This window comes from Phacochoerus africanus, chromosome 8, assembly GCF_016906955.1.
Source record: "Phacochoerus africanus isolate WHEZ1 chromosome 8, ROS_Pafr_v1, whole genome shotgun sequence".
Lineage (NCBI taxonomy): Eukaryota > Metazoa > Chordata > Mammalia > Artiodactyla > Suidae > Phacochoerus > Phacochoerus africanus.
Genome location: NC_062551.1, coordinates 85,761,833 through 85,785,635, shown reverse-complemented (window position 1 = coordinate 85,785,635; position 23,803 = coordinate 85,761,833). Strand labels below are relative to the sequence as shown.

General features: G+C 50.9%; 1 protein-coding gene across 2 annotated transcripts in view; it reads right to left on the bottom strand.

Annotated features, from left to right (window-relative positions):
• Positions 1-23,803, bottom strand: part of PTPRU (protein tyrosine phosphatase receptor type U) — a 90,877-nt gene that overhangs the window by 20,508 nt on the left and 46,566 nt on the right. For both annotated transcript variants that reach the window (XM_047792938.1, XM_047792939.1), the window contains exons 14-18: positions 22,904-23,042; positions 15,992-16,149; positions 4,553-4,743; positions 3,796-3,871; positions 3,229-3,305 (exon numbers count right to left, since the gene is read on the bottom strand). In XM_047792938.1, coding sequence (XP_047648894.1) covers positions 3,229-3,305; positions 3,796-3,871; positions 4,553-4,743; positions 15,992-16,149; positions 22,904-23,042 — 641 coding nt within the window. The remainder of the gene's footprint in view (positions 1-3,228; positions 3,306-3,795; positions 3,872-4,552; positions 4,744-15,991; positions 16,150-22,903; positions 23,043-23,803) is intronic.

Below are 23,803 nucleotides of genomic sequence, written 5' to 3'. Positions count from 1 at the left end.
ACAACCAAATGGGTGGGACAGTGTGTCATATGGAGACTGCGATATAAAGTGCAACGACCTATATTCATCAGCCCTTAAAGCCCATTAGGGCTGAGTACATCCACTGCATCGTGTGGGCCTCATATTCCATTTACATATGGGAACTTTATAAATCAACTGTTTATTTGTTTTTGTTTTTTTCTCTTTCAGCTGCACTCGAGACATATGGAAGTTCCCAGGCCAGGGATCAAATCCAAGCCGCCACCGCAACCTATGCCACAGCGGCAGCAACGCTGGATCCTTCACCCACTGTGCCACAGTGGGAACACCTCAACTGTTTAAACAAACTCAAAATAAGGCAGAAGGTGTCTAGGGCACAACTGTCATCTCCAGGAGATGCAACATGATATATTCAATGTCTCTGTATTGTCTGAAAATCCAACAATGAACTATATTTTTGCAATCATAAAAAAGCAGGAAATATATTTGTAAAAGAAAAAAAGACAAGATAAAACAAAAAAGATACCAACAAACAGCAAACAATCCCATCAGGCATTAACTATTATGAAAATAATATATATTAAAAATCAAATCAGAGGATTGCTAGATGAATTAGGGTTTTTATGTTTTTTTTTTTTTAATCTTATAAGTCCCCAACACAGCACAATTTTTTAACACAATACCCAAACGGCTCCCCAAATATAAAACATTTAAATTAGGGCTAAATTGAGGGCTGAGTGGTGAGGGCTCAATTTCAAGCAAACTGATGACAAAGGGATTTGAACACTAGGGACACTAGTATTAGGGGGACAGCCTGGGGCTACCCTTGCTTCCTTGAAGGCCTTGACCCCACCAGGCAGTGGAGACAAGGCACCCAGGGTAGCTTCCCCACCCCACCCAGCCCCACCCCTCCCAGGCCCACAGATGGCGAGGCTGGTGAGGACTCATGGGGAAGGGGAGCTGGGCACAGAAGAGACAGAGGTGGTGGCTGGTGAAGAACGGGGACTGGGGAGGCCCCCCAACACGGCCGGCCCATCTCGGGGTAGAGGAGGATGGAAGGAAGAATTTACAACAGGGATCGTGTTGAATCTTCAGCCCTGGGCGGCCCCTGGCCAGGCTGCTGAAATGGACGGTTGGTGTTGGGCACAAGTGGAGGGGAAGGAGGACAGAGACAGAGAGAGAGACAGCCAGAGACTGTGAGCGTCTGAGATACAGCCGGTCAGACAGACGAGGAGGAGGAGGAGGAGGAGGAGACGGGGAGAGAGATACTTACTTCACGGTTTATCCGAATCTTAATGATTCCAGTGAGGGAACAGTACAAAGCAAAAGAGACAGATATTAGGCCAGAGGCAGATGGAGGTGGACGGAGCACAGGAGTGGCCAGAATGGGTGATGCCAGCAGGGGAGGCAGAGCAGAGACGGGTGGGCCCGGCTGGGCAAGAGACGGGGAGGGGCAGGTCCCTGCTGGAGGCCCAGGGAGAAGCCGACTGGGACCTTGAGGAGACCGAGGAGGGGCCCCCCGTCACCCAAGGTGCCCAAGTCTGAGAGGCCAGGCCGGGCCCGTTCCCCAGCCAGGGGAGAGGATGGCAGGTTGGGGAGAAAGCAAGGAATTCTGGAAAATGTGTGGTAGCACAGCTGGCCCCCCAGCAGCCGGAGGTGAAGAAGAAGGAGAGGAAAGGTCACCTCCGGAGTCGCTGACTACCCCACCTCCCAGATACACGCCTCCTCCTCCACCTCAGGCCTGTCATGCTGCTCGCTACCCCGACACCTTTCCCTTCTCTCTGGCCCCCCAAAGCCAGCCAAGCCCTCTGCCTCCAGGCAGCCCGCCCCGGCTAACCCCGGCCCTACCACTACCTTGCTGCATGATGCTGAGAAAATCATTCCTCTTTTCTGGCCTGTGCTTTCCCACCTAAACTGAATTTTATTTTACTTGTTATGTTCATGTCTCCCCCACTAGAATCTACATGTCTGGGCAAAGCGAGGACCGTGTCTGCTTGTTCACAGCTGTTTCCCTGATGATGCCCAGGACCAATGCCGGGCACACAGCAGGTGCTCAAAATATATCTAATAAATGAATAGATGACTGACTGCCGAACTTGGCTTGCTGCAGCTGGGGGAACCTGATCGGGCTCCCTGGGCCCGTCCTGTCTCACCCCCAGCCACACGTGGGGAACAGACTCATTGCTGCTTCTTCACACCCAACCTGGACTCCCAGCTGCCTGCCCTGTCTCTGGCCTCTCCCTCCAGTCCAGCCCAACCAGGTTGGGCTGCCCAGAGAGCCTCACAGCAAAGGCTTTGGAGAGCCTCACCGGCTGAGACTTGGATCCCTTCTTGTTCACTCGTTTGCTGTGTGACCTAGGAGAAGCAGCTTTACCTCTCTGAGCCCCAGTTTCCTCGCCTGTAAAGTGAGGCCATCCAGCTAACTGCCACATAGGGTGGTTATAGGGATTAGAGAAAATCAAATATTTGGTATAAAGTGCTTAGCACAGTGCTTGGCACACACTACATGCTCAATAAATATGAGCAATTGTTCTTTTTTTTTTTTTTTTTTGCTTTTGCTTTTTAGGGCCATACCCACAGCACATGGAAGTTCCCAGGCTAGGGTCTGAATCAGAGCTGTAGCTGCCAGCCTACACCACAGCTTATGGCAACACCAGATCCTTAACCCACTGAGCAAGGCCAGGGATCGAACCCATGTCCTCATGGCTACTAGTCGGGCTCGTTATTGCTGAGTCTTGATGGGAACTCCCAGTAATTAGTTTTAAAGTACCACTCTGGTCAAACACTTAGGGAAGGCAGCTATGCTCACCGCTATACCACCAACACACGGTCAAACACTTTCAGTGGTGCCCCGAGGAAAAAGCCCAAACTCCTCGGCCTGCCATTTGAGGCCTTCGCCGTCCACCCCTGCCTGCCTTCAGCCTTGCCGTGTATCACGAGATACACCTCCAAGCCTCTTGGCCCCTCACCAAGAGGGGGTCCCTCCTCATGTCTGGGCCTACCTGTCTGTCCTCTTCCCTTCATCCTACTTCAGTGAAGCCCTCCATCTCTCAGGCCAACTCTGGCCTGCAGGAGCCTTCCAGACACCCGCCTCTTCAAGCTCCCTGGCACTGACTGCAGGAGGTGGGGGGCGCTCAGGACCCAGCCGTGTGAACTGCTCTTTGTTCCCTGCCAGATTCCTGCCCCGCCTGGACAGTGAGCCTGGAGCGGGCAGGGCCAGTCAGCAGAGACGACAGGCAAGGCACTCACGTCTATGTAGTTGGCATTGATGTAGTCGGCGTCAGGGTCTCCCAGCATCGGGTGGAGTTTCACTCGGTGCCGATCATCTGGAAACAAAGAACAGGTGGCCACAGGGTTGGCAGGAGCTAAACTGGGGAGCCCAGAGCTGGGGCTGCTGGGGGAGGCTCCCTGCAGGCCAGGGGGTGGGCACAGGCAGGGCAGCCAGGGAAACTGGAGGCTCAGGACTGACCAATAGGCTCTGGGCACTGCTGGCGGCAGGACAAGCCAGTGGTTAGAATCTAGGCTGCAGCGCCAAGGAGGCCCAAGGTCCCACACTGCTCAGGCAAGTATTAGCTGTGTGGCCTTGGGCAGGGGGGTAACCTCCCAAGCCTCAGTTTACTTATCTGCAAAGTGGGGGTTCTAACACGTCCTACTTCACAGGGTTACTGAGAGGACCAAGTGAGATAGTGGGTGTGAGGCTCAGCACACAGCTTGGCAGGTGACAGGACCTCAATAAATGGTCACTGGGCTGTTCTCCCCCCTTCCTATTCCCTCCCATCCACTGCCCCAGACTCCAGGCCCTTCCCCAGGACTCACAGGCAGGCACAGGCTCCTGCCGGCCACCCTTGACCTTGTCTTTCTTCTTTGTAGCATCCCAGCCTTCAAAGAAGCTCTGCCAGGAAGGAAAGTGGTACTCAATGGAGAAGGGAAGCCCCTCCCCTCTTAAGAACCCAATCCCCTCAAAAGGATGGGGGTAGAACCACAATAAGGGCCAAGTTCAGGGTTAAGCTTGGGGCCTGACATAAAGTCACTGTATATCCCTTCATCAGTGATGCACTAAGTTCCAAAGCAAGCAGTGTGGGCAAAATGAGAAAAGACAGGAAAAGATGGTTAGAGTTTAGAGACCTTTTAGAATGAGAGTCAGGTTTAGGGCAAATCCAGGTTTGCGCTGGGAAGAAGGTAAAGATGAGGGTGAAATTAAGTCCAGGTGGAGGTAGGACGGGATTCAAGTCAGAGTTCAAATCGAGCTTAGGATGACAGGATCAAAGTTAGACTGGGGTTTAGATTAAAGGTCAGGGTCACATTAGGGATAGGATAAAGATTCTTGCAGGGTCCAGATGGAGACTGAGATAAGATTCAAGGTCAGATTTCAAGTCAGGGTTAGGATGAGTGAGAAACTAGATCAGTCTGGGATTAGGATCAAGGTCAAGGTCAAGGTCAAAAAAATTAGGTCGAGTTGGGGACTGTCAGAGCATGGGTCTACCCAGGGCTGGGCTGGGGGGTTGCCAGGGTCCACAGTGAGAAGGAACCAGGCAAGGCCTTGAAGGGTCCTGGCTGGACTGGGGCCATGCACCTCGTACTCCTGCTTGAAGCCATAGCCCTCGGCCGTCTTCATCTGGTTGATGTGCTGCAGGAGGTCGGCCACACGCACCGCAGGATGCAGCTGCCCTGTGTGGTATGGGGAGCCCTTCCGGCCGCACGGACGCCGCGGTGAGCCCCCCAGGAGGCTGCTGGCCTCGGTGACCCCCCCACTGCGCTGGTCTCCTGCAGTCAGAGAAAGGGAGAGGGGTTCCTAATACACACAGACCCAGCCTGGGGAGCCCCAGATGGATTTGGGGGCCGAAGGAGGGAAGGGAGCTCAGCCAATGTGGATTGTTTGCTGGAGCCAAGCAGCCTAGTGGGGTTGTCCCTCCCGGCTGCATCTCGCTTTTCCCATCTGTGTAAAAGGAGGAGACGGATCCACTGTGACCTCTGAGGTCCCTTCGGGCCCAGACCCGCCCGCTGTCATCCTGTGGTCCCCTCACCCTTCTGGGCTCCCCAGCGGGACCCACCCCTCTGTGACTTCACTGGCTGCCTGCAGGGGGCAGTGCTCAGCAGAGCCCAAGACAGTCCCCTCCTTCCTCCCTCTCTTGCAGGGAACAATCTGGAACACTGACAACTCCCCACAATTACCCCCATTCAAAGACAAGCAAATCCCGAAATTAGCTGCCGCCGCCACCCCCTCTGCAGATTAGCGGGAAGCACCTGAATAGAGGCGTTTCTCCTGCGCAAGCATTTCCATTGTCAGTCTGTGTGGCAGCTCAGCCCGTGGAGAACAGGTGGAGAGGTTCACGGTGCCCCACACGCCCGGGGAAGGGAAAACCACCCCCTCCTGCAGACCACCTACTCCTGGCCAGCACCCCCAAGGATGTCCCACTCTACCCCCCTGCCCCCCCTGCCCCCCACCCCCCAGATCAGGTCCTGGGTTTGAGAAAACAGCCTGGCTCAGAAAACACACCCACCTCCTGACTCTCACAATCACACACTTAACACTCATTCCCCACTCCTGCCCTGCAGGACCTCACTCTGGGCCGGCCTGCCACATTTCTCATGTTGTTCTCGGCCCAGCTCTGAGCTGGCAGGGGCAGGTAGGAAACTCCCAGTAGGACCTAAATGCCAGCCGCCTCTCTTCTCTGTGCCTTCACACATGCTTTTCCTCTGCTTCAAACACCCTCCTCCCACCCTTTATGCCTGGTAACTCAGATTCATCCTTTCCGGCTTCAGCGGAAACGACCCTCCTTCTCTGATGCTTGGCCTCTAATTCCGAGTCACAACTAATAGCACGAATGCAGGACTAAGAGAATAGCAAGCGCTCCAGGATGGACACCATCCCTCCCCCGTGCAGCTCCACTTGCCCAAACTCCACTCTCTGCCTCTTCAAATCAGGGAGCCTGCAGGCCCTGCTCGCCTTCCCCTTTCTGTGCTGCAGTTTGAAAACTGCCTCTAGGGAGGAAGGCGATGGGAGGCAGGCTTCATCTCCTTTGTTTCTCTTCTCTCAGGAATCACAGTCGCGAGCTGCCTGGCGCCCCAGGTCTGAAAACAACTGTTTCACGTATTTTATCCAGATTTCCAGTTGCTGCCAGCTGGAGGGCAAGTCATGCGCCAGGTACACACCATCGCAGTCACATGCCCCAAACCCTTAATTTTTCAGACAGGGAAACGAAGATCCAAAGAGGAGAGATTTAGTGGTGTAGTGGTTGCCCAAGTGTGTTCCAGAAAATACTGGTCGTGCCAGATGACTCAGTCATGTTCCATTAAAAAGCAGAGAAGGAAGATGAGAGCGGTTCCATGTTTTAAAGGAATCTGTGACATTCTAGCTTAAACAAAAATAAGTAGGGGTTTTTTGCGGGTTTTTTTTTTTTTTCTTTTTTCCCCATTAGACCTCTTAGGGCTTCCAACATGCTAATGTGTATTTTAAGAGATGGGTGGAAATAGCAATGTTTCACCTCCGCCTTTCACCATGGAAAGCTTTTCTTTGTTTGTTTCATGAAACATCCTGAGGGTAACAGTGTGTAATGGGATTGAGAGACAGGCTCTGGAGTCAGACAGGCCTCAGATCAAACCCCAGCTCTGCATGTGACCTTGGGGATGTTACTTACTCTTCAGAAATTTCCCTTTTCACAGGACAAATGAAGCTTCAAATTGTTACTCTTGGAGTTCCTACTGTGGCACATTGTGGTAAGAATCCCACTGCAGCGGCTCGGGTGGCTGCAGAGGTGCAGGTTCAAATCCTGGCCTGGTGCAGTGGGCTAAAGATCCAGCATTGCCACAGCTGCGGCTCAGATTTAATCCCTGGCCCAGGAATTTCAATATGCAAAGGGTGCAGCCAAAAAACAAAAACAGGAAGTTCCCCTTGTGGTTCAGTGGTCATGAGCCCAAATAGTATCCACGAGGATGCAGGTTCAATCCCTGGCCTCGCTCACTGGGTTAAGGATCCGGCACTGCCATGAGCTGTGGTGTAGGTTGCAGACACAGTTCAGACCCCTCATTGCTGTGGCTGTGGCGTAGCCCTCTCCCAGGCTCTCCCCGGCTCCGTCATGATTGTGGGACATCTTTTGGGAGTAACTGCTGGACAGCTGATGTTTGCAGAGAGAGCTGAGGCCTCGAGGAAGAAACCTGAATCTGAACTCTGACTCAAGTCACTGGACCTCTTTGGAGCTCAGTTTCCACGTTTGAAAATAGGGATCCTCAGACTTTCCTCAAAGATGGGCCCTTTCCCCGATTCCCATACACCTTCAGGTGAAGACAGGTCATGGGTTATACCATCTAGCAGCACGCTCTACTTTGCCCTCACTATTTGCAATTAACAAATAATTTTAGGAGTTCCCATCATGGCACAGTGGAAAGGAATCTGCCTAGGAACCATGAGGTTGGAGATTCGATCCCTGGCCTTGCTCAGTGAGTTAAGGATCTGGATCCCGCGTTGCCGTAAGCTGTGGTGTAGGTTGCAGATGCGGCTCAAATCTGGCATGGCTGTGGCTGTGGCACAGGCTGGCAGCTGTGGCTTCAATGATACCCCTAGCCGGGGGACCTCCATATGCCATGGGTGCAGCCCTAAAAAGCAAAATAAAATGAAACAAAAATAACTTTAAAGAAAAACGGCCCATAATAACAGCAAACAATAACAAACTGAGTGCTTGCCTAGGCCTGGCATGATTCTTAGAATATTCAATCCTAGAATATCCCTATACTGCAGGCACTACTGCGATCCCCCTATTAAGTGAGGAAAGTGAGGCCCAGAAGGGTCAAGTTACCTGCTCACCATCAGGATTCAAACTCAGGCCCATTTGACTCTGGGATTCCGTTATCTTAGTCAGTTTTCCTCTTCCTGATAAAGGGGCATTTGTGGTGAGGAAAGAACTGGCTACTTATTTGACAAACCATTTGGCCAAAACCCACTGATTCCCATGGGGTCAGGAGCTCCGGAGGGACAGGGCTCAAAGGGTGTGAGGGTTTTCAGGGATAGGATTGGAATCAATGGGGACACATCCCAACATCTTGGAAACAACTCAGCTCAGCATGCACTCAGCATGGGAAGTCCCTATTTATTTATTTGTTTGTTTATTTATTTATTTTAGGGCCGCACCCACAGCATATGGATGTTCCCAGGCTAGGGGTCGAATGGGAGCTGCAGCCGCTGGCCTGCGCCACAGCCACAGCAATGCTGCATCTGAGCTGCATCTGCAACCTACACCACAGCACACAGCAACGAGGATCCTTAACCCACTGAGCAAGGCCAGGGATTGAACCTGTGTCCTCACAGATTCTAGTCGGGTTTGTCAACTGCTGAGCAGCAACGGGAACTCCTGGCAGTCCCTATTTAAAATTTTCACACTGAGGATGCCTCAAAATCAACATGGCTTTTTGTTCTAAACCACAAAAATCTGGCCCCCACTTGTTTGGAAAAGAAAAGGAGGTGGCGGCTAGACCACTGTGGGGCATAAGAAAGAAGAGAAGGCACCGAAACTCAGCCCCACTCTCCTGAATACTCCTTGGGTTCCCCTGTGTGCTGCATCCGGCCTTCAGTGCCCACGCCCTCCTCACCAGCAGTCAAATCTTTTCCATCTCAGCTGAAACCTTGACCGCTCCTGCCCAGAGGTGTATCTTATTAAAACGGTAGCAGCACTAGCGGTTCCCGCCACCCCCGTGGCAATTGGCCTGATGTGGATTTCTCTGGATCAGTCTCATCTCCCCAGCTAGTCAGTGAGTTCCTCCGGAGCAGAGCCCGTGTTTCCTGCCTCTCTGCAGCTCTCCGCAGGACTCAGCAGCAAGGCATGTGCCCACGCCACCCCCACCTCCCACTCTCCCCAACACCCGCTTGAGTTTTCGGCCCAAGCAGACCTCTCCACGTCGTCCTTCCCTGCTCTCCACACGCTCTTCCTCTTGCAGCTGTGCCTTTCCTTTCCCATCTCTGCTGGTCCAAATCCCATCTGATCCTCCAGGCCCAGCCCCATACAGTAGAAACAGCAATTTGCAATTCAGAAAAACCTGCATTTAAATCCTGACTCTGCCACCTTCTGGCTGTTTGACCTGGACAAAGGATTATTCTCCTCTTTGGGTCTCTGTTTCCTCCTTTTAAGATCAAAGATTGATAATAGCTACTACTATGCAGGACTATGGTGTAAATTTAATGAGGCAGGTGGCAAAGAGAACATGATTGATGTATGCGTGTCAATGAATTTGAAAACAAATGAAGTGGGCAAAATTCCTGGACAAATATAACTTATTAAAATTGTCTTTTAAAAAAATTGTCTGAGTTCCTGCTGTGGCTCAGCAGAAATGAATCTGACTAGTATCCATGAGGACACAGATTTGATCCCTGGCCTCACACAGCATTGCTGTGAGCTGTGGTGTAGGTCACAGACACAACTCGGATCTGGCGTTGCTGTGGCTGTGGTGTAGGCCAGCAGCTATAGCTCTGATTAGACCCCCGGCCTGGGAACCTCCATATGCTGCAGGTGCGGCTGTAAAAAAGACAGAAAGAGAGAGAGAAAGACAGAGGGAGGGAGGGAGGGAGGAAGAAAGGAAAGAAAGAAAACAACAGAAGACGGTTTCACAGGTGAATTTCACGAAACTTTCAAGGAGCCAATTACTCCAATCTCCTGTGATCAGGAAAAAAAAAAGAAACCTCAATGCATCTTATAAGATGAATACAATCTTGATACCAGAAACCAGACAAAAATAGTGCAAAAAAGAAAAACTGCAAGCCAATCTTACGAGGAAATACAGCTTTAAAATCTTGAAAAATATAATTATGGTGAATCCAACCATTCATAAAAAACATTATGCATCATGACCAAGTTGAATTTATCCCAAGAATTGAAGGGCTTTTTTTAAATTATTGAGGCAGGGGGGAACCACAGCGTGTGGTGGCTTGATATGGGATCTCAGTTCCCAGACCAGAGATTGGATCTTGGCCACAGTGGTGAAAGCACCAGCCTTAACCACTAGACTATCAGGGAACTCCCTTGAAGGTTATTTTAGCATTAGGAAACCTAAAAATGTCACTCACCTCACTAACAAACCAAAGGAAAAATATGACATCGCAGTAAGTCCAGAAAAAAAGCATTCAGTAAGTTTAGCTCTCTCGGCCTTAGTGGCATCTTCTGAGAAAGCTCCGCGCCGTGAGAGTGAAGGGGAGGAAGAAGCAAGTGTGCAAAAGAAGAAAGATGAGGCAGAGGTCCAAGGAAACTTGTCCACCCGTGAAAGCCACAGGACCGGAAACAAGGAAAGCCTAGAGGCCAGGGACGCTGGAACAATTTGTTGGACTGCATGCCTTCTGTCTAGAATGTGTCTCAATGGATCTAGAACAACTTTTAGCCATTCTGATCACCTCGACCACTTTGAGACCCACCTTGCTCATATCAAAATGGTCCCTTTTGGTTTCTTGCCCTGGACCTATGACATTCTGGACTAGTTCTGTTCTCAGTTGTGGCTGAATGTAACATCTGTACAATAGACTATCTGTGGTCTTAGCTGAAGGGAAAAAAAAAAAAAGCATTCAAAAAAGCATTCAGTAAGTTTAATGCCCATTTAAAATAAACCCTCTTGGAGTTCTTGTTGTGGCGCAGCAGAAACAAATCCGACTAGGAACTTTGAGGTTGTGGGTTCGATCCCTGGCTTCGCTCAGTAGTTAAGGATCTGGCACTGCCCTCAGCTGTAGTGTAGGTCGCAGACACAGCTCGGATCCTGCATTGCTGTGGCTGTGGCTTAGGCCAGCAGCTGTAGCTCTGATTCAACCCCTAGCATGGGAACCTCCATATGCTGCCAATGTGGCCCTAAAAAGCAAAAAGAAAAAGAAAAAAGAAAGTTTGGACCCTGAATAGCCAAAGCAATCTTAAGAAAGGAAACGAAGCTGGAGGTATCAAGCTCCCTGACTTCAAACTACACTACAAAGGTGTAGTAATCAAAACAGTATGGCAATGGCACAAAATCAGACATATAGATCAATGCAGCAGAAGACAGAGCCCCAAAATAAACCACACACATATAGTCTATTAATCTATGACAAAGAGGCAAGAATATACAACGAGGAAAAGACAGTCTCTTCAATAAGTGGTGCTTAGAAACCTGGGAAAACAGGACAACTACAGGTAATAGAATGAAAATAGACCATTTTTCATACCATATTAAAAAATAAACTCAAAATGCATTAAAGATTTGGGCATTTTTCCAGATAAGACATACAGACGGCCAACAGACACACGAAGAATGCTCAACATCACTAATCATCAGGGACATGCAAATTGAAACCACAATGAGATATCACCTCACACCAGTCAGAATGGCTATCCTCAAAAAGTCAAGAAATAACAAGTGATGGTGAGGATATGGAAAAAAGGGAACCCTCCTGTTTGTGAGAATGTAAATTGGTATGGTCACTATGGAAAACAGTATGGAAGCACCTCAAAACCTTTAAAATGGAACAACCATACAATTTTGTGATTCTACCCAAAGAAAATGAAAACACTAGTTAAAAAAAGAGATTGGGGAGTTCCCGTCATGGCTCAGTGGTTAACAAATCCAACTAGGAACCATGAGGTTGCGGGTTCGATCCCTGGCCTCGCTCAGTGGGTTAAGGATCCGGCATTGCCCTGAGCTGTGGTGTGGGTCGCAGATGCGGCTAGGATCCCAGATGCGCTCGGCATAGGCCAGCATCTACAGCTCCAATTAGACCCCTAGCCTGGGAACCTCCATATGCTGTGGGAGCGGTCCTAGAAAAGGCAAAAAGCCAAAAAAAAAAGAGAGAGAGAGAGAGAGAGAGAGAGAGATGCACCTCAATGTTCTCTGCAGCACTATTTACAACAGACAAGATACAGAAGCAACCTAAAAGGCTGTTGACAGGTGATGGATAAAGAAGATGGGGTTATGTAGATATACCATGGAATATTCACTCAGCCATAAAAAAATGAAATCTTACAATTCATGACAATATGGATGGACCTGGATGATATTATGCTTAGTGAAATAAATCAGACAAAGACAAATACTGTATGTTTTCACTTATGTGTAGAATCTGGAAAATCAAATAGACAAACATAAAACAGAAACAGACTCATACACGCGGAGAACAAACTAGTGGATGCCAGAGTGGAGAGGGGCGGAAAGATGGGCAAAACAAACGAAGAGGATTAAGAGGTACAAACTACCAGTTATAAAATAAATGTCACAGGGATGTAATGTACAGCACAGTCAATAATACTGTAATAATTTTGTTTGGTATACAGGCCATAAAAATATCAAGTCGCTATATTATACCCCTGAAACTAATGCAATACTGTAAGCTCAGCATCACATCGTTCATCATTAGGGAAACGCAAATCGAAACTATGAGATACCACCTCACATCCATTAGGATGGCTGCTATAAAAAAACTTTTTTCTGGGGGAGGAATAAATTAGGAGGTTGGGGTTAACATATACACACTACTACATATAAAATAGATAACCAAGGACCTACTGTATAGCACAGGGAACTATACTCAATATTTTATAATAATCTATAAGGGAAAATATTCTGAAAAAGAATCGAGATGTATATATACATGTGTGTATATGTATGTATAACCGAATCTCTGTTGTATGCCTGAAACTAACATAATATTATAAGTCGACTATACTTGAATCTTAACAAAGAAGAGCAAAAAGAAAAAAATTTTCTAACAGAAAACGTGCTGGCAAGGATGTGGGGAAAACTGGAAACATTATATACTGCTGAGAGGAATGTCAAATGGTAGAGCAACCAGTATGGCAGTTCCTCAAAAAGTTAAAAATAGAACTACCACATAATCCAGCAATTCCACTTCTGGGTATATACCCAAAAGAGTTGAAAGCAGAACTCAAAGAGATATTTGTGTACATCCATGTACATAGCAGCACTATTCACAATAGGTAAAACATTGGAAGCAGCCCAACTGTCTATCAACGAAGGGACAAGAAAAGTCTGGTATATATTACTCAGCCTTAAAAAAGAAAGGTAATTCTAAAAGAAGCTGCTGGAGTTCCTATCATGGCTCAGTGGCTAACAAACCTGACTAGCAACCATGAGGACATGGGTCTCATCCCTGGCCTCGCTCAGTGGGTTAAGGATCTGGCATTGCCATGAGCTGTGGTATAGGTCACAGACAGGGCTCAGATCCTGCACTGCTGTGGCTGTGGTGTAGGCTGACAGCAACAGCTCCGATTCAACCCCTACCCTGGGAACCTCCATATGCCTCAGGTGCAGCCCTAAAAAGACAAAAGACAAAAAAATAAAATAATTAATTAAAAAAATAAAAGAAACTACAATATGTACAAACTTTGAGGACATCATGCTAATTGAAATAAGCCTGTCCCTAAAGACAATGACTACATGATTCCACTTCTATAACATAAAGTAATTAAAGTCATAGAGACAGAAAGTAAAATGGTGGCTGCCAAGGGCTGTAAAGGTAGGGAATGGGCAGTTATTATTTTATGGGTAAAATTTCAGCTTTACAAGATGAAAATTGATTTATATTTTCAATTCAAATCTATCCAACAAAGTTTTCCAAGGAAACTGAAAAGATGATTCTAAAAAATCTAAAATAGGAAAGGAAATGAGGGAAAATACAGCCAAGACATCCCTGATGGAGCACAAAGTTGGAAAGGCTTGATATTTCAGATAGCAAGACTTAGATACCTACAGGAATTGGTACCGGCACAGAAATCACCAAAGTCGCCAATGAAAGAGAATAGGGAGCTAAAACACAACCCATATATATATGGAAATGTCATATACGGTAAGGGTGGAACTGCTAATCGGTGGTGGAAATATGAATAACTGATGCTAAAAAATAAAAAAAATTAAAAACAATAACTGATGCTGGGCCATTTGGTTTTCCCAATAGAAAAAAATTAAGTAAAATCCTTAATTTATATCACACACAAAAATCAACTAAAGATGGACAAAGGAGTTCCCTGGTGGCCTATCAGTTAAAGACTCAGCATTGTCACTGCTGTGGCTCAGGTATGATCCCTGACCCATGAACTTCCTCATGCCATGAGCATGGCCAAAAAAATAAAAATAAATAAAAAATTAAATGTAAAAATCTTCAATCATGTAAAAAAAATGTTTAAGATGGATAAAGATTTAAATGTGAAATGCAAAATAGTAAAAGTTTTAGACAAAAGTAAAAAATATCTTATGCCCTTGCATAAGGAAGAATTCTTTAAGAAAACACGAAAAATAGAAATCAAAAAAGGAAAAGATTGATGAACTTGACTAAGTTCATTTCAACTGAGCTGAAATAAAAATCTGTTCCTCCAAAGACACTATAAATAACCTGCAAAGATGAGCCACAAATTGGCAGAAGATATTTGCAATTCATAAGGGACAAATGATCCTCATCCTAAATATATAAAGAATTCCTCAAAACCACTAAGAAAGCAACAGAAAACCCAGTAGAAAATTAGGTAAAAAACATGAACAGGCATTTTATGGAAGAAGAAACCTGAATGGCCAATAATGATTTGAAAATATGTTCAAACCTCATTAGTAATCAGAGAAATGCAAATTAGGTCTATAGAGAATAACCAGCTTACACAAACACGTTTGGCAAAAGTGAAGAAGCTCGGCAAATTTTGATCTTGATGTAGAGCAATGGAAACTCATACCCCCTGCTGCTAGCAGTGAACACAGGCAAAGACACTTTGGGAAACAATTTGGCACTGTCTTATAAAGCAGAACAGGCACCTACTTTATAATCCAGCAGTTTACCCTCTAGAATCTGCTATGCAGGTGCATCTGGAGATTCATTTAAGAATGTTCACAGCAGCCTCGTTTGTAATAACAAGAAAACTAGGAACAAATCAAACGTCCATGGATGGCAGAATGGAGAAATAAATTGTGATATATTCATACAATAGAAAACTATACATCAGAGAAAACAAATGAACTATAGCAAAACATCCACCTGGGTAAATACTAGAACATGGTGCTGAGTTGAAAAATAGTGATTTCCTTTTTCTAAACTCAAAAATGAACAAAATTATGTAATGCACTGTTTGGAGACAGAGGCACATATGATAAACTTACTCCCCCAAAGGCAGGAAAGTTAGAAACACAAATTTCAGGGGAATATTTCCGTGGAAGAGGGGAGCACCCAGATGACATTCACATTCACCAGTGGGGTTCATCAGTGTTTGTTGTATTATTATGAGTTTATGATTCTCATAAATATTACATTTTCTTTTGTACAAATCAGCACCAAGTAAAATAAAAAAATGTGCGATGAAGCAATTTATGATAAGCTACTCGCACATACAGCCGACTCATTCTACTCTCCCTGCAGGCCAGGCATAGCACTAAATGATGTACGAACATCTGTCATTTAATCTTCCAGCAGCCCTACCAGCAGAATGATCTTTATCCACTACCCGCCCCCCCTTTTCTTTTGGCTGTGCCCATGGCATGGCAAATTTCCTGGGCCAGGGATCGAACACACACTACAGCAGTGACCCAAGCCACAGCAGTGACACCACCAGATCCTTAACCCGCTAAGGCACCATGGAACTCCTCTTTATCCTCATTTTATACCTGAGGGAGCAGACACCCAGAGAGGTTAAGCCACTTGCCCCAGGTCACACAGCTAAGGGGATCTGAGATGCAAACCCAGGTCTGTCTGAGTCCAGAGCACTTCTTCCCACACAGCAGGAAGGAGGCTGCTCTGAGCCCGCAGCAAGCCCTCCTGAGCCCCCAGACCCTTCCTGCAATGAACAGGTGAGCTTGCATTCCTCTTAGAAGAATCTGTGTCTAAGTCTTCAACTTTCTTCAAGCTCCTCCAGGACAAAGGTAACACGTGTGCCTTCTCTGTCTGTGCCAGTGCTGGTACTCAGCAGGGCCCAGTAGAGGTTTCCATTTCAGCTCAGGGTTTACAGAATTGTCTGATGGGGGGCCTTGAGCTGTTGGCTCAGGAGGAGGGTCTGGGGGCCACAAGGAAGGGGCAGGCACTCACCCCGGGGGCTGTAGCCATGGGCATCCATGAAGGAGAGCCCCAGCCGCTCATCCTCCTGCAGGGTGCTCTGGTCTGTGAAGCTCCGGTCCACGGCGCTCATCATGTGGGTCTTCTCCTGGCGGTAGTTGACGGTGGCCTTGGTCATGTTCACCGGCTTCCTGCAGAGGTAGGTAGACGGGAGACGTGGGTGCTCTGCTGGGCAGGACAGCACCCAGACAGGGAGGGGAGACCTGGCAGTCAGGGGTCCTGGAGGCTAGAATCCAGTCTAGAAGCATCTCTGGATGCTGAGGGGGCTCTGCCTCCATCCTTTGCTTACCACACCCAGACAGCTGCCTCCTCCTCCGAGAGAGATTGGGCGCGGTCCCTGTCTTGGGACCTTTGCTGAGAGCAGGGGATGAAGCAGCAGTGGCCTCAGGCTGGGATCTGCATCCTGACTCCCACTGGCCCCAAGGCCTCAGGAAATTGGAAAGAAAGTCACTCTGGGCCTATTTTGGGGCCACCGTGCTCCAAACTTGGCAGATAGCTGTCCCCACTCCAGCGCCAGCGTGTCCCATATGTAACCTTCCTTCCTCCATCCTCACCAGACAGCTGCCCTGCAGTGGGGATGGACTACACTCCTTCCTGGCAGGGGGCCTGGCTAGACTCATGAGTCTCCACTGGGCACAGAATGAACTCCAATCACGGCTTCTTCTTACCCCCAGAAGCCCTGGAGGGTCCTACCACAGGCCACACTGGATTTGTAAAGAAATCCATGCAGGGTCCATATTCCTGTCCCGCCCACCTGTCCATCCAGCAGAGGGAGAAGGCAAGAGGCCCCAGGCCCTCCCGAGAGGGCAGAGCTTCTGGGGAAGCCCCTGGGCAAGGGTCCCGCACAGCCCAGGCCTCCAGCCCAGCTTCATAGATGAGGACAGCAGTTTGTGACCCCAGGGAACTTGGAGCAAAGTAGGAGGGAGAACAGGGAGTGGGGAGGCAGGGGCCACTGCTCTGTGACCATGACAATGACAGAGGGGCTGAGCAACAGGCCAAGAAAAGACTTGGGACCTTCATGGAGACTGGGGAAGAGCCAGGAACCAATCACAGGGGAGGCTCGAAGAAGCAAGAGGTTCACCTGCTTGAGAAGCCTCTGTGGCTGTGACCTTGACCATCAACATAAGAGAGAAGGTGGAGGAGGAAGGGAGGTGAAGAGGGAGGAGGGGGGGCAAGAGAAGTGACAAGAGAAGGAGGAGGAGAGGAAAGGGACAATGACAAGGAAAGAGGGCGATGGGGAAGGAGACAGAGGGAGGGAGGGGCAGCTCAGACACCAGCAAACCACAGGGGAGACAGACAGAGGGCCACGGTCAGAGGACAGCCAGTCAGGCTGGCTGAACAATGGGGCCCCAGGAGGAGCTGTCATGAGTGGGTACGGCCTTGAAGGCAGTCTGCAGCGGTGTGCCACAGGGCTCTGTTCCCAGGCCTCCTGGTCCACTTGGCAGAAGAACTTCAAACACCAGCCAACCAGGTCCACAGACAGAACCAGGAGGACACCGCATGCCGCAGCCTCCAGCCCAGCTCAGGGTGAGAGCAAGCAGATGCCATGTAGTGTGGACACTTGGGAAAGTTCTGCATTTAGGTTCAAAAATTAGCTGCACGAGTAGAGAGGGAGGGAGGGCTGCCTTGTCAGCAGCTCCTGGAAAAGCTGAGCAGGACGCTCCACGTGAGCTGACAGGGCTGTGGTGGCTGGAAAAGCTAGTGTGACACTGGGTGACATTGATGCAAGAAGAGGGTCCAGGGAGGAGAGAGACCACTGTCCTCAGGACTAGCCTGGAGCCATTTGGGTCGGCTCTGCAAGGAGGGGACAAGCACCAGTGCAGGAGAATGTTCTGGAAGCTTGTAGAGTCAGAGAACACAGAGTAGAGTCGGTCAGGGGCCTGCCTGTCCTGTGACTTCTGACAAGTCCTTTAACCTCCCTGAGCCTCAGTTTCCTCGTCAGTAAAATGGGGTGATCATAGTGCCTCTTCTCAGGGTTGTTGTGAGGTTTCTGTACGAAGAACTGAGCCCAGAGGAGGAGCTGGGCCCAGATGCAGAAGGGCTGGTCACCCCTGGGAGCTGTGCGCGCTGTGGGAGCTGCTATGGTCTGACATCAGGAGGTTCCAACAGGCAAAAGTGGCTCGAGACACAAGGGACTGCCTCAGGGGGCGAGAGGTCAGGGGACTCAGGGAGGCTTAGTGACTTGCCTGGGGTGGCTCATCAGAGCCAGGTCTGAATCTGAGCCTCTGACCACAAAGCCAGGGCCTGTGACCTCCACACAGGACAATGGGGAGAGACAGAGCAGAGAAGAGAAGCTCAGAGACAGGGTGGCCGAGGAGCAGGGGCTGAGCCCAAGCAGGGGTTGGGGAGCCCAAGCCCAGCGGGGGTTGGGCACAGGGCCCCCCTGAGGGGCAGGGCTGGGAGGCGGGTACACTACTTACGGGTAGTAGGAGTAGGCATAGTGGTCTCTCCTGGCAGCGTGCAAAGAGAACAGCACAGGTGGGCCACAGACTTTCCACAAGGCCAGCCCAGGGTGGCACCACCAGCGGTGAGGGGGCTGGTGCTGTCCCTGCTGGGGATGGGGCTGGCCGGGGACCCCCAGGGCTGGCGGGGCTCAGTTGCTGAGGACCAGAACCCAGGATCCCTTCCAGAACCTTCCCCAAGGCCACTGCTGGGATGAGGAGGAGGTGGGGAAAGGGGCTGGGGAAGAGCAGAACTTTCACACACAGTCATGCACACATGTGTTCATGAAGAGAAAAAACACTGCAGACACACTCATGTGGATACACACATACACGCCCAAACACAGAAACACACAGATGCACGTGCACTTACAGACATATACACACATGCAGACACTCGTACACCTGTATTCAAACACACTTACACACTGACAGATACATCCACACACACACACAGGTACCTGCACTTACAGACACAGATACGCCCCACTCACACACTCAAGGCACCTGCCACACTCACCCCTGCAGGCAGCCCCCGCCTCAGTCTCCCTGCCCCTCCCCTGCAGGTCCCTCAGCCCAAGGGGACAGCCCTCTGCAGGCACCTGTGCCCATGACGGGGAGAATGAGTGGCTGGGGCAGGGAGGGGACAGGTGGGGGGGATGCAGGCTGGACTCCAGGGCAAACTGGGGCCGCCCTCACCCACTCAGACTGCCCTGGGTGTGGGGTCCATTAAAGGAGCTGGGTCACCTCCTCACGGGGCACCCAGAGCACACCTGGGTTAAGAGCCCTGACATGACCTAGAGGAGCCCGCAGTGTTGGGGCTGGGGAGTCTGAGTCCACCTCCCAGGCGGGAAGCTGGTCATGGTCTGCCTGGGGATCTCTGGGAGTCAGCGAGAATCCAGATCAGGCCCAGGACCTTGACCCCAGAGCCAGCTCCCTCCTGAGACCCTGTCTAGGCCCACTCTAGGGTCCTCCATTCACCATCCCCATGTCACCCAATAGCAGGGAGGGAGGGAAGGAGCGGGGAGGGGAAGACTGAGGCCCAGCCAGGGCAGGAGATTGGCTCTAGGTCATGCAGTAGGTCTTGTCCATCCTGGGGACAGAGGGGCGGGTCCAGACCCTAAGCTGGTCACTGAGGTCCTGAGGGTAGGGGGCCAGGCTGAAGGAGTGGCATTCTTCTGGTCTCAGCTGAAATACCAAGACTTTAAAAGGACCTTCCCGGAGTTCCTGTTGTGGCTCAAGGGTAGCAAACCCAACTAGTATCCATGAGGATGCGGGTTCCACCCCTGGCCTCGCTCAGTGGGTTAAGGATCTGGTGTTATTCTGAGCTGTGGTACAGGTCGCAGATGTGGCTCAGATCCTGCATTGCTGTGGCTGTGGTGTAGGCCGGCAGCTACAGCTCTGATTCGACCCTTAGCCTGGAAACCTCCATATGCCGCGGGTGCAGCTCCCAAAAACAAAACAAAATAAAATAAAAATAAAATAAAAGTAAAGTAAAAGGACTTTACCTAAGGACTCCCTACTACATTATGACCCCCTTTATCCTCTCTCTGTCCCCCACCCCCGACACCCTGGTCTTTTTAAAATGTTTAATGCCAGGCTCCCTGCTTATGGCCACAGGGCACAAGAGGACAGCATCCTGGTCTTTTTTGCCCATTGCTGGATCCTCAAGGCCCAGGACAGTGCCCAGCAAATTATAAATCTTGAAAAATATTTCACTGAACTCAGTATACAATAAGGGAAAACTTAAAAAGAACTCCACCTCTACGAGCCCCCATTTCCTTCTCTAAACAAATGAGGTTAGTAATAATCCCCCCATGGCAAGCACATGCTCGGCTCTTCCATTCCCCCTCTGCCTGCTGAGTTGGGGGTGAAGGCTCAGGAGGACCCGAGCCCCCTGGGCCAGACCTGGGGATACACAGCCAACAAGACAGTCCAGTAGGGACACGCAGGGACAAGTCCAGCAGGGAAGAAAAGCATTGAGCAAAGCACTGCAAGTACATGAATAAAGTGGGGAAGGGGGTGGGTAATGCTGCAAAGAGAGCGGTGGGCGGGAGGCGGGGGGTCCTCTGGGAACAAAACCAGGGGATCCAACCAGTCTGGGATGCCCCGGAATTCCCCAGGGGCAGGGGCCTCCAGCCTCACTGTCCACAGGGCAGGGCAAGATGGAGAGGTGGACACCTGCCCCCAGCTGTCTCCCATAATCCCCCCACCCTAGTGCCCCCTTCCTCCAACAAGGGTGCCCAGGAGTTAACCGGAAGCTGCCTTCCCCGGGCAACCTCCTAACCTGCCCATTACATCTGTAGCCCAAGTTGATCTGCCCCCGCCATCCCTGCCAGGGCTGCCCTGTCCCGTGGCACCCCACAAGGCAGACTAGGGGGCCCCTCAGGAGCAGTGGACCCTGACGACCAGGTAGGATTCGGGGGGATGCAGCAAGGTGCTACAGAATGGGACTGAATGGCTTTTAGAGGAGCTGGGGGGTGGTGGTATCTAGAGGCTTCCAGCAGCCGCTGCATAAAGTGGAGGGTTTCCTAGTGAGGCTCTGCAGCGTCTCAGACCCAGGCTCTCCTTGGCCAGCGCTTTCTTTGCAGGGTGCCTGACACCCCCTACTTCGCCAGTCTTCCCCCGAGGGTAGGTTTCTAGGGCCTCAAATACCACCTACAAGTCCCCCCAAATCTGACCCCTCCCTTACAGCCCCCTCTATCCTCCCTACACCCCAGCACCCCCAGAGACTTGCCATTTACTGTGCACCGGCCCTGGTGAGGCCCTGCACATGCTCAGCTGTGAGGACTGGCTTTGCAGTTCAGGCCTGGGTTCGATCAGGACTCGCCCCTTATCAGTCAAGTGACGTGGGCAAGTCGCTTAGTGAGATTCTTCAACTGTGAAAAGGGACTTAGACCTGATTCGTGGGTCAGGATTCAAGAAGGAAAAATTCCCTGATGTTCCTCAAGCGCCAGAATAGTGCTTGGTAAACAGTAGGTGCTTAATAACTACCGTTCTAATGGCTGGTGTGAGTAGAACCCCGCCCCCAGCACAGAGTAATATTCATCAAATGATAATTTAAAATAGTTGGTCTCAGGAAGCTGTTCAGGGACTACAGGAAGGGAAAAAACATAGCCTAATGCCCTGGACAGGCCACCCCCCTCTGCCCCCCTACTGCTGGCCTGCCCCACCCCCAGACTCTCTGGAAGAGTCTCTCTCCTGATGGTGCTTGGACTCGGGCAAGGGGGCCCTGGCCAGTTTTCTCTCATCTCCCTGGGTCTTTCTTATCTGCTCCTAGCAGCCCAGACACCCAGAGCCAACCCACCCATGTGTGCCCAGCCTGGCAGCAGCAAGGACTACAGAAGCCAGAGCCCAGGTGGAGAGAGGGTGAAGCAGGCTGGGCAGGTCTAGGCCCTCTCTGGGCCTCAGCATCTCCATCCCTCAGTGGCTTGGACCACAGAGTCCTGGGGCTGCCTGGTGAGGAAGGAGGTGGAGTGGGGGGTGGGGGGAGGGGAGAAGAAGGTCTCAGAAGCCCCCACCTGGGCTCCGACCTGAGGCTCAGCCCCCAGCTGCTCCATATACCAGGCTCCCAGGAGAGGTTTATCGGGCATAAAGACAGGTTCTGCTGCTTTAAAACACTGGAAAACCACTAGACTAGATGTCCTTGAACTACCTGGCAGCTCTCAATTTCTGGGATTTGAGCCTCTACAATTCTAAACTCTGAGATTCCTAGAATCTCAAATCCTGGATTTCTAAAACTCCAAAACTGTTAAGTTCTAGATTCGAAGATACGCTGGGATTCACTGTGCCTCCTGCAACACACACTAGGAAACTCATCCTCACGAACATAAGGCTGGACCTTGGAGGCCTGGGAGATGGCAGGTGCAGGAGGGAGGTCTCTGCTGAGTCAGGGGCCCAGGAGGACTCCTGGGGGACCCACAGCAACAGGGTCCAGGGCAAGCTGAGCGCAAGAGAGGGTGGGGTCTGGGAAGACCCACGGCTCAGGGTTATTGGTTTGAAGGGGAGTGAGCACCACCCCCACCGCTTCAGGGTCAACCCCACAACCCCATGGTCAGGGCAGACAAGTTAGCAGAATATCTGCAAGGGGCTGAGGGTGCAAAGTCAGGTTACCTTTACATCACCCCCAACAGAACAGCCCAGCAGGCACAGGAGGGCAGGGCCCACTTCCAGCACAGCTTCCTGGCAGTGGGCACTGGGCGCCTTTCCCTGGAGAATGGCACCTGGCACCGGCCAGACCTGGGCTCCAGCCAAGCTGCTCTGGGGCAGCTCCACTTGCAAAGTCTCTGGCTTCCCACCACCCAGCTTGGGTCCATCCACAGGCCTGATGCCCAGGCTGGCAGCCCTCCACACACCCGTCAGGCAACTGCCCTCCCACCCTCCCAGCCTCCTCTGTGTTCAGCAGGCCTCTGATGGGCAGAAGCCTCGGGTGGGCCTCACTCACCCCTTTCGGATGATGATAATAATGGCCCCCAGGAGGAGGATGAGGACGGCAAGTCCCCCTGCACAGATGCCCAGGATGAGCCCCATCTCCTCCGACCTCTGGGACACCTCCAGGGGCTGTTTACTTTCCTTGCAGGCAGCTGGGGAGAACAAAGCAGGACAAAGGATCAGAGGGGAAATCAGGACCACCTTCCCCCTGCCCGCAGGAGTCTAAGCTCCAAGGAATAAACGAGGCTGCACTAAGAGGAGCACAAAGACAACTGCCCCACATCCTCTGCAGTGTCTCAGTGCCTTCCAATGAGACCCACCCGCCACACCCCCCATGTCGGGTCAGAGGCTCTACTGCCCTGTTGCCCTATTAGAAGTAGCTCCTCTCAGCTCTCTACTTCCTCAAATCCTCCCTATCCTTCAGTGGATGGGGGATGGAGGATGCCTGGGGCCTTCAGACCCACCCTCTTGCCCTCCTGGGAGGTGATGGGGAGAGAATTTTGTACCTCGGGCATCTGCGGATGGGGAGCCAACCAGTTTCCTCATTTGGGAGCAGGGACAATCCCTACACCACAAGGTCCATGCTGTCCCCCCTCTCCCACCACAGAAAAGAAGGCAGATACAGACCCCAGAACCAGTGGCCAGTACCCCAAACCCTCACAGCCTGACCATTATGGCTCGTCCTTCTCCAGGCCCCTGCCAAGGCCCTTTCTGTGACCATGGCAGGATGGGGGTTTGTCCCCCACTGCCCAGTCTGGGACAAGGAGCCCTTAAGGCAGGGCACATAGAGACCAAGAAGGGAAAAGTTTCCTGCCCCCAGGCCTGTTGGACCACCCTCCTCTGCTCCCACGGGCCTGGGTGCTCAGGGGTCCACCTCCCCAGGGCCCAGCAAGCCCACTGCTGAAGGACTGAC